Source organism: Arachis ipaensis, chromosome B03 (genome assembly GCF_000816755.2).
Source record: "Arachis ipaensis cultivar K30076 chromosome B03, Araip1.1, whole genome shotgun sequence".
Taxonomy (NCBI): domain Eukaryota; kingdom Viridiplantae; phylum Streptophyta; class Magnoliopsida; order Fabales; family Fabaceae; genus Arachis; species Arachis ipaensis.
This window is the reverse complement of record NC_029787.2, coordinates 2,549,565-2,568,329: the sequence shown is the minus strand read 5'-3', so window position 1 is coordinate 2,568,329 and position 18,765 is coordinate 2,549,565. Positions and strand designations below refer to the sequence as shown.

The following is an 18,765-nucleotide window of genomic DNA, read 5'->3' as shown; positions in this document are numbered from 1 at the left end:
GTCCATTTTTTCTAATTTAGTTGATCTTTTCGGGTAATGGTTATTTTTCTTTCTAAATTTATTTAAAAAAAATAAATAAATAAAATTGCATAAAGATATATAGTCTTCAATGGATACCTTTTATTAAAGGTGTGAGACATCAATTCATAGTTGGATTTGATGAGTTATGGAAAGAGTATGAGTTGAAATGTGAACTAATATAGTTGGTGAAATTTATTGGTTATTTTAGTAAGTTGTGGTATTGTGATTAAATGAGAGTTTACTAATAAGTAATAAGAGAGTAAGACAATTTGCATCCAAATAAAATTACTCCTTCGTTCATAATTGTAGTGTCTTCTGATAAGAATTCAATAGTACTAAAAATAGGAAGAAGTGACCAATTAAGTTAAAGTATTCTTACAGTTCGTTTACATTACTATTAAAGCAGGTCAGCCTTATCTCACAAAATTAATGGTGCTCAACCAACCGTGTAAATATTTAAGCTGTTTAATATTTCTCAAAACTTTAATTTGAATGAACTTTTATAGTGTCAGCTAAAGTATGCGTCACTTCAGGAGGTTGAATTATGGTGTATGGTACAAACTGCAAAGTGCATCACACCTGTTTCCCTCCATTTTGACCCAAGTGTATGATACATTGATACCTTTGACTTCAACCATTGAAATTGCGAGTACAAAAGAGGATTGCAATGAGAGTATGAGGCACAAAGTCACAACATAAAATATAAATTTTAAAAATTACCAATCTCAAATTACTGCACGAACAAAAGAATTGCAGTATTATAGATCAGTCAGAGAAAAAAAAATCATAATCATAATAATAATTATAATAATTACTGAAAAAAAGGATTAGGTGAAATGGAATAATAATGAATATGCTACAACATGAAGATATTATTATTTATATTTGTACATCTTAACCTAGCTCTTTAAGTATAAAATTTATCTTTACGTAAATGTAAATTTTATAACTTATATGAGTATAATTTTGATACAGAAAAATATAAAGAATTTTATAGATACATAACATTTAAATTATTCTATATTTGGTTTAATCGTAAAGTGTTAAAATATAGCTGCTTCCGCGAGTGTGTTCCAGTTTTTACAATTTTGTTCGTTTGGTCTTCACTCCATTTTTTCTCTCTTCTTTTCTGCCATTGTATCTCTCTAGATTCTCTCTGAGCATGCATTTTCGTTTTTCCGAATCCGTGAGCTGAAAATCTGAACCTCGTTCATACACCAGAATTTTCCATTGGTGATTGGATCCATCGAACTTCAAAAGCCGTCATCATCGGAGCCACGGTGGAACCTGTCTACCGGTTTTTTTTCATTCGAAAGAGTAGACGGCGGGATCCGCTCCATCTCCCGGCGGATCTGTGAGCTGTGGAGATGGCGTTATCGGGAATGAGAGGTCTGTCGGTGTTCATCAGCGATGTCCGCAACTGTCAGAACAAGGAACAGGAGAGGCTACGCGTCGACAAGGAGCTCGGAAAAATCCGAACTCGCTTCAAGAGCGAGAAGGTTAGGATTCTTTGCTTTTCTTTTATCTTCGAGTTTGATTCGGTTTTCGCTATTTGATTTTTCGCGTAGGATTTGAATGTTCCGTCGAATTTAGCTTCGAGTTTATGTGGTTGAACTATTTCATTAGCTGTGTAGTTCAAGTTCATGTAGAATGACATTAGAAAGTGTTGTTAATATACTTGATGCTAAAGTTCTCTAAAACTCCGATGAAGAATTTTGTTGTTGAAGCCTGGTAGTTAATTTTTGCTTATTACTGCATTTGAGCTGTGTCATTTTAATTATCATTATGCTAGAAGATCGTTTCGTCAGATTCTGTTACATACATTGCAAATAGGATAGTTACTCTGCATAATTTTTTGGTTGCAAATATTTTTAAGGGGGAAAAATCCTATTATTCAATGTGCATATTCTGTTGTTGTTTTCTATTAACCAAAGCAGTGTAAGTGTCATGGCAATGCATGTTGATCTTATCCCTTTTGATTCTATGTTTAGGGTTTGAAACCATATGACAAAAAGAAATATGTATGGAAAATGCTTTACATATATATGCTTGGCTATGATGTGGATTTTGGTCACATGGAAGCCGTTTCTCTAATATCTGCTCCAAAGTATCCAGAAAAGCAGGTAAAATCTTTCTCTGTCATCTTTCCACAATGTTGTGTTACTAGCTATATATATTAGCTATTCTTAGATTGTTCAATAGCATACTTCACCTTGTAGGATAATTGGACAAGACTTTGTTGTTGTTGTTGTTATTATCTTAGATTGTTCAAAGGTAAACCTGGCAGAGAAAACATAGTTTCTAACTTCACAATAACTAATTGCAGGTTGGGTACATTGTGACATCATGTCTGGTCAATGAAAACCATGACTTTCTGAGATTGGCAATAAATACTGTGCGGACTGATATTATTGGTCGCAATGAAACATTTCAGTGCTTAGCATTGACTATGGTATGGTAATGGAAAAATTGTCAACCTTCTATAATTATGTGGCTTACTCTCTTATTAACTGTACTACTGTGCTTCTCTTATTCAAAATGCAATAATGAGAAGCTCTAGAAAAGAGGCCACGTTGTTTGTATCTTACATCTTATGTTTTGCAATTGATCCATGTCATGAATTCAACTAAGTTTTTATGTTGGTTGTCGAAGGCCTACCACAACCCTCCTCCTTTATCCGGGCTTGGACCGGCTATGTACCGCAGGTGTAGCATAGGCGGAGTTATGTTTTGCAATTGACTCTAAAAAAAAAAATAAATGGCCATATGGACTTCCAATGAGTATGCATTTCATAAATTGATGAGTTTCCCCATTATATTGTTATTTGTTTTCCCTTTTCGTCATTATGGTCATGTGCTTAATTTAATCAGATAAATATGACCATATTAAAAGCATTAATAGTAAATTTCCCTACCTTTCTTGCTCTTATTTTATTCTCAGTACCACTCTAACTGTTAAAACATGTATTCAGATATAGTTTTCAACTGCTTGGATAAAATATCTCTGAGGTCATATAGCTCTCTGGGATCTGATTATGGAGCACTCCATATATGGTTCACTATTCTGATTTGTAATATTTGAGAATGCAGTTTTCTTCTATACATAGAGAGTGAGAACTTTGAAACATTTGGTGGAGCTTTATTTGTTTGGTTTTGATTACCCTAAATTTTGAACCTTTTTTCCAACTTGAGTACAGGTTCAGAATATCTGTAAATTTCTTTTTTGTACATGCCATCACTTTTGCTCTCTGAATATTGCATGTGTTCACCTGTTTGTTCTGAAAACAATTATCCTTCCAATTCCAAGCTATGTAAGCTGGAATGTTATTTTCGTTGCTATCATATTGTGTATTCTATTTTGCAGGTTGGAAATATTGGCGGAAGAGAATTTTCCGAGTCCTTAGCACCTGATGTACAGAAGTTGCTGGTAAGAAATTATGCATAATTATTAATTAATTAATATTTTCCATGAGAAAATAATTTATGCTTTTGTGATCTAGGTATCTAGCAGTTGCAGACCGCTTGTGAAAAAAAAAGCTGCTTTATGCTTACTGCGATTATACAGGAAAAATCCAGATGTTGTCAATGTAGATGGGTGGTAATTTGAATGTCACTTTGCTGGTAACATGCTGTCTTCAATGTTTTACCTCAAATGTATCTTGATAATTCCTTATAATATATTTCAGGGCGGTTCGGATGGCACAACTTTTGGATGAACGAGACCTTGGTGTTTTGACTTCTTCTATGAGTCTCCTTGTTGCTTTGGTGTCAAACAATTATGAGGCATATTGGAGTTGTCTTCCCAAGTGTGTAAAAATTTTAGAACGCCTTGCTAGGAACCAGGATATTCCGCAAGAGTACACTTACTACGGCATTCCATCTCCCTGGCTTCAGGTGTGTAACTTTTAGCCTTTTCCTTTGATAGCTTTGGATTTAAGGAGATTTTGGGTGCTATTCTTGCAGTGTAGCTTTTAATGAAAGTAAAAGTATGCTTCCCCAATTTTGCAACTCTTACTTTCCCTTACGACGCTTGTCAACCTTGTATTGCTTGTTTGGTTCGTTCTTAACATAGGTCAAAACAATGAGGGCCCTTCAGTATTTTCCGATCATTGAAGATCCAAATACCAGAAGATCACTATTTGAGGTTTGGATATTTTAACACATACAAATAACTTTGTTTAATTATTAAGTCTTGCTAACTCTTGGATTAATCATTTCAGGTCTTACAAAGGATATTGATGGGCACTGATGTGGTAAAAAATGTGAACAAAAATAATGCATCTCATGCTGTTCTGTTTGAAGCCCTTGCTCTGGTATGTACATTGACATTTTATATTTTAAACAAGAAAAGCATTTTCTTTACGTTAATGATCTTGTTATGAATGACTTGCTAAATGCAAATTCTTTATTTTGAATTTATTTGTCAAATTAGCTGAGGTTTTAGGAAAATTTCCTTAGAAATTATACTATTCTTGGACAACCCCATTCATTCTCATGATTGATTTCGTTTTTTAAATGTAACTGCTCAAATATAATAGATGCTGTTGTGAACCTAATGACAAATGTTACCATGTGGCTTAAATTATACTCTTCTGTGTATGCATGTGGTAGGTTCTGTAGCCTGTCATTAACAGACAAATATGACTCTTCTGTAGGGATTTCTACCATGCTCTTAATTGAATTGTACAGTGCATCTGGTAGCCATATGTTCATTCTCTTCCTCTTATCTTGCAATTTTACATATAGTAGTTTTGTTATATTATCTATTCCAATTGCCCGCTGCAGGTTATGCATCTTGATGCTGAAAAAGAGATGATGTCTCAATGTGTGACTCTTCTTGGAAAATTTATTGCTGTTAGAGAGCCAAATATTCGATATCTAGGCTTGGTAAATTGCTGTCACTGACACTGTTCATTTATCCCTAATTTTGTTTTAAGTTCTCTTTTTGGGGAAGAACCGTGCGACATAAAATATAAATACTATGCAGTAGAAGATATCATATTTATAGTTTAAAAGGCTAAAGTTACTGTCAGAATGCAATGTAGAGTTCATAACATATATGCTATTGTGATGCAGGAAAATATGACTAGAATGTTTATGATTACAGATGTGCAAGATATCATAAAAAGACACCAGGCTCAGATTATTACCTCATTGAAAGATCCTGACATCAGGTTATACACACTGTCCTATGTTGTGAAATCATCAATTCTTTATAGTTTATATATCTCATCCCCGTTATTTGCGTTCCAAGTAAAGCTTGCACAAATTGGATATAATTATTGTACGTGCATGTTAACGTCGTACTCTGAAGGGAAAAATGTCCTTCCATTGAAGATATAGTTTTCTTCTACTAAAAACTCTAAAAGTGCTTAAAATCTCCAGTATCATACATATTTAATTCCATTATTCTTAATGTCATTCTTTGTTGAATCTAGTATTTCTAAGTTGTTGGTTTATACTCAGTATTCGAAGGCGTGCTTTGGATTTGCTTTATAGCATGTGTGATGTTTCAAATGCAAAGGATATAGTTGAAGAACTACTGCAGGTATGAACTAGATTTACGGTGATTCCTGTGAATTTGAAAATCTCATTTTAAACCCTTTGTATCCTTACCAAATGAAGTTTTTTTATTTAGAAAAAAAAAAAATAACTGATGTTACAGTTGAATTGAACCACCCAAATTATTACTTTGTAACTTCTACTATCTTGTAGTATCTCAGCACAGCAGATTTTGCAATGCGAGAGGAATTATCACTAAAAGCAGCTATTCTTGCGGAGAAGTTTACACCAGATCTTTCTTGGTAATGCTATTGCTATTTGTCGCATTGCTGAAGTACACTGTACTGTATTTGTGTATTAAAACTACTATCCATCATGAACTGGGCCATCCTTATTTTATTACAGGTATGTAGATGTGATCCTTCAACTAATTGACAAGGCTGGAGAATTTGTTAGTGATGACATCTGGTTTCGTGTGATACAATTTGTTACAAATAATGATGATCTACAGGTGAAACAGAAGTTCGTATCAACTCTTACTTCTTCCTAGTATATACATTGCTAACAAGGACTTTTTTATGTCTTTGATCAGCCTTATGCCGCGGCAAAAGCTCGAGAGTATCTTGATAAGCCTGCCATACATGAGACAATGGTTAAGGTTTGTGTGCTGTTGTCACCATTTAGTAAAAGGCCTTCCCCCCTCCCTCTCCTTATGTTTATTAACTTTTAGTTTGTATTAAATTCAGACACAGATAATTGGTTTATACTTAATCAAAACACTGATATAGGCATATAGCATGAGATCTGATTATAGCTCATTATTAATTTTTCTAGTTGCATGCATTTCAACAGGTTAGTGCATATATCCTTGGAGAGTTTGGGCACCTTCTAGTGAGACAACCTGGATTTAGTCCAAGGGAAATATTTAACATCATACATGAGAAGCTTCCTACTGTATCGTAAGCAGAATCGGTCCATATCAGCAGATACCTCACTTAATTCATAGCTGGGTTCCGATGTTCCGTTTGACCTAGATATGTTTTATTTTCAGGACTTCTACTATTCCTATTCTTCTATCAACATATGCTAAAATTCTTATGCACACTCAACCACCAGACCCTGATCTACAGAATCAGATATGGGCAATATTCAAAAAGTGAGTTATACCTATTCAATTTATTTTTCATGAGTTGGTCTATGGTTTGTCATAAAGCTTGAGATTCTGATGCATTTGCTCATATCTTTAGATATGAGAGTTGCATTGAAGTTGAGATACAGCAGCGGGCTGTTGAATATTTTGCCTTGAGTAGAAAAGGTGCAGCATTAGTAGATATATTAGCTGAAATGCCTAAATTCCCTGAACGGCAGGTATTATTGCCTTATTGTTTCAGTATTTTAGAGGCAGCTTATTTATAATTTTGTTTCATCAGTTTATTCACCAATGGTATAATACTCATGGTTTAATCTACTTTGGCTTCAGTCTGCATTGATCAAAAGGGCTGAAGACACTGAAGTTGATACTGCAGAACAAAGTGCAATGAAGTTGCGAGCCCAGCAACTTTCTCAAACATCAAATGCATTGGTTGTATCTGACCAACACCCTGCTAATGGTACACCAGCAGTCATGGTCAACCAACTTGGTCTTTTAAAGGTGCCCAACCCCAGCACAAGGAGTAACATGGTTAGTTTAAGTCTCATTCTATCATCCTCAGAAGAAATAACACATTTGCCCCAGTTGCTTCTTAGTTTGATGTGGACTTCATGTTTTAATAGGATAATGATTCAGAGGATCAAAGATTACCCCAGGTAAATGGGACTTTGAGTAAAGTAGATGCTCTGCCTCAATCTGGCGACCTTGATGGTGTTCTCTTGGATACATTGGCTATTGAGGGCCCACCCAGCAGCATTGTCCAGCCTAAGTCAAATTCCAATTTGGGATTGGGAGGTATTGCAGTTGAGTCATCAGCCCTCGTTCCTGTTGATCAGCAAGCTAATGCTGTGCAGGTACTTGTATTGATTATAGTACCATAATTCTGAAGTCTTTTAAGTTTTAACTTTACCCATTTTATTGGAATATTACTAGAACATTCCATATTTAAATTTTACTGATCACTTGAGGAAAACATTCTTGTTAGACTTTTTTCATTTTCATAAATGATCCGGGATGAGTCAAATGTTGGTTTCTGTGCCAAAGGCTTTTCTTTACATGAATGAAGAATACTTTATGATAGACCATTTTACCTATCTGATGGAGACTTGTCATCCGTTATTCAACATTAGAAAGATATTACCGCATGTATGTATTGGAATGTAACGAATACCACCCTTTGTGCAGCCAATTGGAAATATCGCTGAAAGGTTTCGTTCTTTGTGCTTGAAGGATAGTGGTGTTCTATATGAGGATCCTTACATTCAGGTTTTTCCTCCAACATTATTGTTTATTTTTTTTGTAACATCAGTCCAAAATATACTTGCAGTTCACTGACAGAGACATCTTTAGTATTTTCAGTAATTAAGGGTCAACGTTATAGTAGATTCTTGGTGTCCTCACTTTTTTGTATGTACATTCATTTTTGCAACAGATTGGCCTTAAAGCAGAATGGAGAGCTCATCAGGGACGTGTTGTTCTTTTTTTGGGAAACAAGAATACTTCTCCTCTCCTCTCTGTTCAAGCTATAATATTGCCACCCACTCATTTAAAGACGGAGCTCTCATTAGTACCAGAAACTATACCTCCCCGGGCACAGGTGAGACAACACGACCAATGTTAAATGTTGCTGCTTTAATAATTTGTTCACATTTCCCTGACCTCTTGGTTGCGTAGGTGCAATGCCCACTTGAAGTTGTTAATCTCCTCCCAAGCAGGGATGTGGCTGTTCTTGACTTCTCATACAAGTTTGGTAATGATATGGTACGTAAATTTGAACCTGTGTTTGTTACTATCTGGAAAAATCATTGAGCTTCATTCCCAGTACCCTATGTGTGTAACTGCATACATGTGTCCTTTCACAGGTCAACGTCAAACTTCAGCTTCCAGCTGTCCTAAATAAATTTCTTCAGCCTATATCTATATCTGCTGAAGATTTTTTCGCTCAATGGAGATCCCTATCTGGACCACCTTTAAAGCTTCAAGAAGTGGTATGTATTATGTGCACCTAGAGTAGTATACTTACTCTAGGAAGTTGAATTTAACTTTGCAAATGTATATTGTTGAATATGGATCATGCAGTCATCAGTTTATTTTGTTATTTTTGCAGGTTAGAGGTGTCAAACCACTTCCGTTGCTTGAAATGGCCAACTTATTCGATAGTTACTCTTTGACAGTCTGCCCGGGGCTGGTAATTCCCAACTATTATTTTTTATCTTTCTTATCTTTCTGTTGTACACCAATTGATTTATATCATAACTCTTTCTGCTATCTATTTGTTTTAGGATCCCAATCCAAACAATCTTGTTGCGTGTGCAACATTCTATTCAGAAAATACAAGAGCAATGCTCTGTTTGGTTAGTATTCATGTTTGCTTTAGGAATCTATTTACTTAGGAATTCTACATCGTAGAGATAATACACAGCATTATTGAGTTATTGATGGATGAAAGAAGTTGTAACACTCTAAATATTCAGATAAGAATTGAAACGGATCCAGCAGACAGAACCCAGCTACGAATGACGGTTGCTTCGGGAGACCCAACACTAACATTTGAGTATGCGATTTAGTTTTCAATTTACGTGAGCTATCAAACATATTTGAAAGAGATTTTTCTTCATATAATTCGCATTTGGTTTCAGGTTGAAGATGTTTATAAAGGAAATGCTAGTCAGCATTCCCCCAGCAATCCAGAAACCTCCACAAGCATCTCCAACATCACTTCAACAAGCCAGTGATCTGGCAGCATCGACAGACCCCGGGGCTATGCTTGCTGCTCTTCTGTGACAAAGTAGATAGATGCATAAGCCAATGATTTATTGTACGTTATTGAGGTGGATTTATCGTAAGCCAATTGAGTTGCATATACAATTTCATGATGCGTGGACTGGCGGAATCAGAGAAAACTGTCAGTGTAGTCTCGGTAGGTCGGCATTTTTTAAGATTCTTTCCCCTAGAGTGAGTGAATTCTCTCGAGTGTTTTAGTTCTCTTATCCGTGAGCTCTTACCTATTTTTATCAGGGTGTATTTATAATGTAAAATATTTTGCGTGATAGATTAGATTGTATGTATCACATGTTAACTTTCTTTTGCCAATAATAATACTGGATTCGGTGCTATGCTAACACACGAATTAGGCGGAAAACATGAGTTTAATAAAGACCACAAAAGAGTTAAGTAAGGCCAGCATTGGATCCTAACGTGCTTTCTTTCACTACTACGAGTGAAAATGAATGGAAGCAGTATAGAAGCTTCTTTCGTAATAGATCGAAGCTTCATAGTTTTAACTAACCTCCATAAAAAATTGAGGATTCTCATCTATACAAATAATTCCATCAGATAAGCGTCACAAAAACAATGCTTATCTACGAACCGTAAAATGGGTAAAGTGAAAACAATCCCCCATGCGAGTGACCGACTGATTTGATTAAAAAATCTCGTTATAGGATCAAAGCAAACTAACGACAAACGCACCAGATCCTTTCGTCGATTGAGTACACCGGGACCGCTGGGCACTGCACAGGCAGTTATATTTCGGTGAACAGTGCACAGAATAATGGCAAGACAAAGCACACAGCATAAAGTTGCCCTTGAAAGATTCGCAAACAATTCACCTCGTCCACGGGGAGATACTGCCAAGAAAGTGCAAATATTCATTTGAGCTGACTTGTACGATTTATCACTGTTAAGGCATCAGAAGCTTCAACCCACTTCAATCAAGAGGGAGAATTTCCCAAATTCAAATTCAACAAAATGACATGTGAATCAGCTATTGCCATTCCCGGCAATTGCCACACCTCCAATTTCCAAGCCTTGATGGTGACTCAACCCAAGGGGAGCATTGACTGTGAATAAAAATCCCACAAATCTCACAACACAGATCAGGGGCTGGTTCCATTTGCCCGCACTGCCAACAACTATAAACAGCGTCTTCAAATGATAGGGCAGGTTCTGATTTGTCATCTAAAGTTACACCGCATTCTTCAGGAACTTGTGTACAAGAATTCCCCAAATATCCTGACAACTCACCAGATGCATCAGCTCCCTCAAGCTGGCTACTATCATCTGGAAGCAGCAGTTCCGTTACAGAGAAGTAGGTATGAGGTTCAAAGTCCGCAAATTCATACTGTGAACCTTCCGCTTCATTAAGCAGATTGCTATCATTTGGCACGACAGAGTCATAGTCTAAAGGCTCGGGTTTGTACGTATCACCCGCTTCATTATGTGCCAAAGTTTCATCATACAACGGTTTCTCTACGTAAAATCCATCGCAGTCCCCCTCACGTTTAACATGCCGTCTCACTGGTAGTTTCCGAGGCCCAGGGCCAGAGAGAGTACTCCACTCAGCATCCTCTAACTTAGGTTCTGTATCAGAAAATTTTTCAGAATCAGAATCTGGACCAGAATACTCTTTCTTTGAAGTCCTTGTCCTCTTACCCTCTTGTGTCTTGCGCTTAGTATCAGCATAAGGACAATCAGGTGATTTTATCCTGCGACACTTGCAACATTTGAAGCCCAGTACATCAAAAATTTTGGACTCATCGAGTTCAACAGCTTCAGCATGATACCAATCTGTCAAAAGCCAAAACCAAAATACAGAGATAAAAAAATTGCAAAAAAAAAAGCCTTTAAAAATGTGTAGGTTAATAGAGAATACTTACTTGAGCATGACTCACAGTGAATGTACATCAGATCGGAACAGTATTTCTTACGGCACAAGTGACAAATTGGTGGCTCTTGAAGAATTCCTGAAGCTCCCTTTAAAAGTATGTTTTTGAGCCTAAATTCATCGCCTGTATCATCAATATTTTTCTTCTTCCATATCACACCCCAAGAACAATTCCTACGATGGGTTGCAGTTGCCGAGCTGGAACCAGAAGCAAGTTGTTTTCTGTCTGGATGACTATCCTTTGACTTGGTGGAAGTCTTTGCTTCCTTCAAAACTGTCATTGAAGCAACTTGTTTTGCTTGTTTTGCTTCTGGACGGCTATCCTTTGCCTTGGCAGACTTCTGTGCTAGATCAGAATATTTAGACTTTAATCCCTTTAGGATAGTAAGAGAGTTGTTTTCACGTCCTTGTAAGAGTAAGGGGCTGGTTGGAGATTCATTACTGGTCTCCTTTTGAGCAAGGAACTTGGCATGATAACATTGGTTGCATGTGGTCAAGTACTCAACTTTCTTATTTGTGAAGATTGTTGACCTTAGGGAACAGCCCTCGTGACAAAAACCTAATGCTCAATCGAACAAAATTTTAAACAGGATACGTTAATGAACTATAATAGCAAAAATAAAATAAAGAATGAAGAAAACCATATAACACAACCCCAATGCCTAAGTAGCAGCAAAAAAATTAGTTCTGGATTTACTTTCAATGATTTACAAAAGGCAAGGTTCCTATTAACGTTTGGATCAAATATAACTGAATCATATCTGCATATACAAGAGACCTATGAAAGCATAATAGTAAAAGGATAACTGATATACCTTGACAAGTATTGCACTTGAGTGCATTCCTGAAACCATGCCAGATAAAGATTAATGTCTAGCAAACAATAGGAATAAAGAAAAGGCGCAAGGGAAATTAAAAACAAATCAATGAACTAGTAGTAAAAGTTAGGCAACCTTAATGGAACACCAGTATGACATACAGAACACAAGAACATGTCCAAATTGTCTCTCTTGCAGGTAAGGTAGAAAAAAATATCCTTGCGGGATGCTTTCAACCACCGACTGAGCAATTGTTGTGATGCAGTATTCAAGTGCTCACCAACAGATGGTCCGTTTCCATTGCTTTCTTCATACTCTTTCACCAAATATAAAGGAATGCGTGTTTCGGAAAACCAATACTTTTCCTTTCCTTCTATACCTTGCTCAATTTCAATAACATTTTTCATTAAACGAGTAGAAAGATGCTTTTGGCTCCCAAATGCTACTCCGTAACAAGTTTTCCCCTCTACAAGCTTTTTATCACAAATATTTGCATTTCTAAAAGCAGAAGCGTCAGTTTCTTGACCTTTACCATCCTGAATATTCTGCTCTGGACGAATTAGATCACTCCATCTGATATAAAAATCTAGATATCTGACCTGATGCAAACAATTTATATCATAAGTAGCACTCTTTGCAACATTCAATATGCTCAAAGAAGAAAGCAAACTGACAATAAACTATACAAAACCTGAAGTGCCAGCTGTGATGCAGTCTTACACATCTGTACTGCAACTCTCCACACAAACTGTCTGGTCCTTTTAGGGATTTCAGATCCATCAGCATAGAAAATGCCAGAGATTTTCCTCGAACCACCTGTTGCTCACAATAAATAACATGCTTTATTGACTTAAAAAATTTAATGAACCTAAAACCATACATGTGTGTAGTAGCATTACGGGGTAAAAAAATTATACAATAAACATTGTGAAGCATAAATGCTCCATATGTCCAAGCTTTTCTCATACTATACTTTATATATATTTGAATATTCTAACCTACATACACATATTTTTGAGACATAAAATCCACCATAATTTATTCATGACTAATTAAAAGTAAGAATAAATGTGTAATATTGTCATAATCATATTAATGACTCATTTTCTCTTTCCTCGCAAATATTCTCTCCCTGCTATTTTTTCTAATTTAATAATTATTGTTTTTATTGCTGAAATACTTAATAATATATAAGTGATCTTAAATATAATCATACACAAGCTAATTAGGATTGTTGGAAAAATTAAATTAAAAAAACATATTATATGTAATGCTTCTAGTTATATTTGGAATTTTATTATTAATGATATATCCGTGCATGTTTGAAATGTCATATACGTATGTTGTATTTTTGGGTTCTTAAATAATTTCAATTTTTGGCAATACACATAAGATATTTGCTTACTCTTTACAAATAATTAATGTTGAACAGTATATATTACTAGATGTTTTGTTTGGAAAATTACTATTATTTTATTTAAAAAAAAGGTAACATTATTCTAGAAAGCAAAATTAGAAAACAGAAAGTCAGAAACTAATAATACTACATATACATAATTTAGATAGAGAAAATAGTGGAGGGTGCATATTAATGAGGAAAGAGAAAATATTAAATGACTCATTAATACAAGGCAATATCACACTTCCTTATTTTTTGAATTGATCAACATATAAAAAAAGGAGAAAAAGACAAATAGGTCCCCGACCTTTTGCCCCGCGGACATTTTCGTCCCTAATCATTGAAAAATACTTTTAAGTCCCTAACCTTCACAAAACTTGGACGGATCAGTCCCTTATTGAGGCATTTGGACGGATCAGTCCCTGACGGAGGCATTTGGACGGAGGGACTGATCCGTCCAAATTTTGTGAAGGATAGGGACGAAAATGTCCGCGCGACAAAAGGTCAGGGACCTATTTGTCATTTTCTATAAAAAAAAGTATATGTTGCTGACATATGCATGAACGAGAGTAGGTCATATCCAGGAGTAGATCCTCTCCAGTGAAAAAAAACTGGATGGTGTGCAGTGTTTAATCTAACCATTCATTACTCTCTCTCTCTTATTTATTTCTGGTCCCACTTATAAAATCAAAGGTGAGAGATCACACTAGATTCTGTCAAGTGTTAAAAAAACTGGAGAGGATTCATTTCCTAGTATAATAATGTTGACTGACCTTTCAATAAATTCAATTAATTTATTCTTAGTATTAGAAAAAATAAATAATAAATAACCAAAAAAATTATAATAAAAATGAAAATTTTAGAACATATTTCAAATCAATATGACCTTTGTTTTAGAAAAATCAAATTCAGAATTTCTTACTCAGGCTCATCATCATTATGGTATAATTTTTTGAGGCGAAAATAGAATACCTTGGCGTGCAGCTTTCCTGACCAGGGATCTTGGCAAAACAGCTTTTTGGAATATAAACTTGGTGAATTTCCCACCCCGCCACCACTCAAGGCTTTCATGGCAACCATCAGCTGTAGGTTCTTCAGTAGCTGAGCGTTTTTTGTAACGCCTCCCACTTGGTGCACGTTTCTGTGTTGTTCCAAGAGCAGATGCAGACCTTTGAATCATAGAAAACTCAACCAACCAATCATCCATCAACTTATGCCAATCCCCGCAGAAAGTAATCATGCGAATATTTTCCTCAAGCTGAAAATGAAAATTCATCAGCTACTGGAAGAATAATGGCTTAACAAACCTACTCATATGGTACAACCTATAAATGCATCATAATGAAGAATTTTGAGAAAGGGTAACATGAACATATGTACAGAGCATTCTATAACCAATAACAAGGACACAAACTGTTAAAATTCACCAAGTTTAGCACACTCCAAAAAGTGCGATAGATAGTGAGCTTCACATACAGAATTTGAAAATCAAAACAAGTGTTAAATTGACTAAATAAAAATGTATGTCTTCAATTTATTAAAAAATATGCAGACGTAAAATATAACATTCAACCAAATTGGAAAATTAAATGCCACTCACATCAAGCAAGAGTGGTTTGATAGAGCTAAATGTTGTGGCCTGTTCAACCCGCATTCGCCATTGCTTTCTATAACTTGGACTTAGAAAGGGCCCAACTATTAAACCATGTAAACATTCCTCCATGTATAAAATGTATGTTGCAATACTAGGAAGGATTCCCTCTCCACTCCTTAGTGGAGGAAAACCAGCAAGAACTTTCAGCGCACTTTTTGTGGCATTTATAAGGGCATGATTTAACATGCATCCTCTCTTGCTTGAAACAGGGGCTTTACAAGAAAAGCACCAGCCACACCTCTCTCTTGGCACCTCCATTAGCTTCTTTTCAGTAGCTGGCCAAAAGAAACGTGAAGCTATTTGTGAGAATGCTTTTGCTTGCAAATAAGTGATCTGAGCTATCGTTTTCTTCTGACTGTCGGAAACATGACCCTCTGACCTAGATTCCTCAGAGGATAGAACGGCCAATTTGGCAGCTGCTGATGCAGCAAAATCACCATGCATATAGTTATTAATGTATGACAAAGGTTTATAGGACAAACCCATGTACCCAACATTGTTAGTTGTTTTGTGTTCCACCTTTCCAAAACCAACTCGGGTGCTCTCTTTGGTTTCCAGAGAGAAGTTCACTGGCAGTACAATATCATTTGAATGGGCATTATTACTATATTGGCTGTTTATCAAAGAGCGTGAAGAAGCCACCACAGTTAACCCATTGACAGAACTTCGATAGTTCAACTCAGACTGATTACTAACAGAAACAGACCCAGAATCATTTGACATTAGTGACACCATCCTAGTTTCCTGAGGAAGCTTCATATTTGTGGTAGGGAGCTCATTACCGCTGCTTTCAGGACATTGATTTACAGTGTTAGTTGTTGAGATATCACGTGAAGGGACTACATTGCCACTATAAATCAAGCTCAAAGTGTGAGAGTACTCTCCATTCACCAAACTAACAGGCTTATGACCATCTTCACTTGACGGAGGAGGAAGAGGCAAGACTCTTTCAGAAATATTCCAATATTGCATAACTGCCATGCAAATATCATAGTATATTGGTCTATGCTGCAAGGATCCGCAGAGCACTTGGATAACATTAGGAATGTCACTCTGGTTGTAATATTTAAGACAGAATTCATCATTGTTGACATTGAGCCTGCAATCATCCATTTTTTTTTAAAGATCATGAAGATGAATTTGGGAAGTTAAAAGTACATCTACTCTAAGGAGGATAGCAAAGGGATGGAAAGGAAGTAGACTAAAGCACAAATTTCAAAAAAAAGTAAGAAAAAATAACACAAAATAGAACTGAAGCACCAGTAGTGATATAACAAAAAAAAGTAAGAAAAAATAACACAAAATGATGTTGAACATACACCAATAAGTGGTCGCAAGAACTCATGAAAAGCTGCCCGTACAAATCCATTCCAAATATTTCAGCACCTCTAAGTGATGTTCCCTTTGCAACTGTTGGCCCAATCATGTTAATCTTGCATTCTGGACAATACCACGGTCCTTCTGGTATATGCATTTTCGAAACACCAATACACCTGGAGTGATAAGCAGAGGGGCACCCATCACAACAAAGCAAGGTCCCATCCATACCACAAAGACGACATTCATCTCCATTTCTATCATCGCCATCACCAACGTTTCCTGCATTTCTGGAATTGGAATTATTAGGGTTAACATGTTGGTTCACAAAATTTGATGCCAAAACTATCTTCATGGCTCCTTTATCCTCACAAGCAGTATTGGCATGTCTTGGCAGGACTTTTCCAGGCCCATTTTCTGCAGCAATGATATCTTCTGCGTCATAATCCACCCCAACCTCTGATTCTTCCCGCATGTTCATTTCAGCTTTTAGCTCCTCTGAATCCAAAACATCATCGCAGAGTTTTTGCAATATCATTAACTTCCTACTTACAGGCAATAAATAATACTCGCAAGCAAAAGCCTCATCATAAAACCCTTTCCATTCAGGTCCTTTTGTGTGTCCATTAACTAATAAATACTGAATCACAAAAACAGGCCAAGTCAATGCATCAAGCAAGCCCCAATCATTGCACCTGCAAATACAACAACTTCAATCTAATCAAAATCAAGTGTAGACACCATTTCTACTATCAATGCTGTATACATGAATCTTGCCAAACCGAAAAAATAAATAAATAAATAGTAGAAAGAAATTTAAGCACCTAAGGCATTTCGATGCAAGCTCTGAGCCTTCAGATGAAACGGATTCAAGATGATGCCTCAATACCCGCAATAGGGAGACGTGAATAGAATCAATCAAGCTGTTAGCAACTCGGCAATTAAGACAACCAACAAAATCATCTAAAGTAAACGGTGCCAGGAACAACCTAGTGCTAAATGATCTCAAGAAACCATAAACAGCAAACAGGTGCGAAACACACTGCTCCGGCACACCAATAGTCCCTGACGATGGTGGCAACTGCAACAAAGGCGGCCGCGGTGGCACGGCAGGCACTGCCTCAGCATCTGAATCAGAATAATCATCACTCAACAAATCATCGCCACCTTCAGCTTGTTCCTCACCGTTTTCACCGTTAAGTTCTCCCGAAACAGGTCCATCAACCTTGGATTCATCTTTATTCATCTCATCAGAAGCCTTCACCGACTTAGCCTGAACCTTTACACTATTCTTCAACACTAATTGCTCCAATTTACCCTTCCTCTTAGTCAAATCATCATCAAAATCACTGTCATTTAGTAGAACAGCACGAACCTCACCACTATCCAAATCCTCGAAATCACCGTCCTCATAACTAACTCTATACAAGCCACACTCGTAGTACACAACTTTACCGAGAAAAACACCGATTTTCGGGAACTCCTTCAGCACGAATCGTCCAACCAACGCTATCGATCTGGTTGCCAAGGCTTGCCTCTTTGCTTCCAGAGCTTCCATTTCTTCCTCTTTTCTTCTACGCTTCCGCGGCCTCCCTCTCGATCTAACAACCGGTGGCTCCATCGCTTTTTCAAACGGAAACTAAAATTTCAGAAAAATCGGAACCCTAACACTTCGATTTCCTTCGGAAACTTCTAATTCTGATCCACCGGAGCTCTTAAAGCTAGGAATTGTTCGGATCTAAAGAAATGAGCGCAAATCGAAGGAGGAACTTGAAACTATATCGAAGAGTCGATGGTAAATTCCAGAAAATGGAAGGGGAAAAAACGGTTAGAAACGAAAATTCGTGAGACGGAACATGAGAGAGAGTGTGAGGTGAGTTTGAACAATTTATGGAGTGTGTGTGATTTTTTGGAGAGATAAGAAGAAGGTGCGAAAGAAGACGATAACCCTAGAGAACGAGAAGGAAGAGGGAAATTGGTTTCTTCTGGAGACTCAGTTACCGAGTTTTTTTTTTTTTATTATTCTAAATCAAGGTGAGTCAACTCGTCGTTATACTCGTTGCGTCCGAGTCGGCTCACCCACTCGTCCGAGTCGGCTCACCCACTCGTCCGAGTCATTGCGCTCCTAAGTCCGAGTCGGCTCACCCACTCGTCCGAGTCGGCTCACCCACTCGTCCGAGTCGGCTCACCCACTCGTCCGAGTCGGCTCACCCACTCGTCCGAGTCATTGCGCTCCTAA

The 18,765-nt window shown here is 36.8% G+C and overlaps 2 protein-coding genes across 2 annotated transcripts; one reads left to right on the top strand and one right to left on the bottom strand.

Annotated features, from left to right (window-relative positions):
- LOC107629295 (AP-2 complex subunit alpha-1) lies at positions 1,063-9,825 on the top strand. Its single transcript, XM_016332050.2, has 27 exons — positions 1,063-1,520; positions 2,013-2,144; positions 2,348-2,473; positions 3,385-3,447; positions 3,521-3,618; positions 3,707-3,914; positions 4,093-4,164; positions 4,241-4,333; positions 4,806-4,907; positions 5,097-5,194; positions 5,487-5,568; positions 5,736-5,824; positions 5,928-6,033; positions 6,115-6,180; positions 6,375-6,481; positions 6,574-6,678; positions 6,770-6,890; positions 7,003-7,203; positions 7,296-7,526; positions 7,858-7,938; positions 8,105-8,269; positions 8,347-8,433; positions 8,535-8,660; positions 8,780-8,860; positions 8,955-9,026; positions 9,147-9,226; positions 9,312-9,825. Exons 1-27 carry the CDS (start codon positions 1,389-1,391, stop codon positions 9,454-9,456), a joined length of 3,069 nt encoding a protein of 1,022 aa, XP_016187536.1. The 5' UTR covers positions 1,063-1,388; the 3' UTR covers positions 9,457-9,825.
- On the bottom strand, positions 9,840-18,288 carry LOC107629294 (DDT domain-containing protein PTM). The gene is made up of 9 exons (XM_016332049.2): positions 17,351-18,288; positions 16,529-17,221; positions 15,156-16,308; positions 14,528-14,813; positions 12,848-12,972; positions 12,292-12,755; positions 12,154-12,182; positions 11,331-11,897; positions 9,840-11,241 (listed from the first exon to the last, which is right to left on the bottom strand). Exons 1-9 carry the CDS (start codon positions 18,145-18,147, stop codon positions 10,439-10,441), a joined length of 4,917 nt encoding a protein of 1,638 aa, XP_016187535.1. The 5' UTR covers positions 18,148-18,288; the 3' UTR covers positions 9,840-10,438.

Excerpts from the sequence above, each read along its gene's own strand:
- LOC107629295 (XM_016332050.2), top strand. The coding sequence starts at position 1,389 with ATGGCGTTATCGGGAATGAGAGGTCTGTCGGTGTTCATCAGCGATGTC. Across the intron at positions 2,474-3,384 it reads AGTGCTTAGCATTGACTATG|GTTGGAAATATTGGCGGAAG; the intron begins GTATGGTAATGG and ends TCTATTTTGCAG. Across the intron at positions 8,434-8,534 it reads ACAAGTTTGGTAATGATATG|GTCAACGTCAAACTTCAGCT; the intron begins GTACGTAAATTT and ends GTCCTTTCACAG.
- LOC107629294 (XM_016332049.2), bottom strand. The coding sequence starts at position 18,147 with ATGGAGCCACCGGTTGTTAGATCGAGAGGGAGGCCGCGGAAGCGTAGA. Across the intron at positions 16,309-16,528 it reads TCTTGCGACCACTTATTGGT|GCTCAATGTCAACAATGATG; the intron begins GTATGTTCAACA and ends GGATGATTGCAG. Across the intron at positions 12,183-12,291 it reads CATACTGGTGTTCCATTAAG|GAATGCACTCAAGTGCAATA; the intron begins GTTGCCTAACTT and ends GCATGGTTTCAG.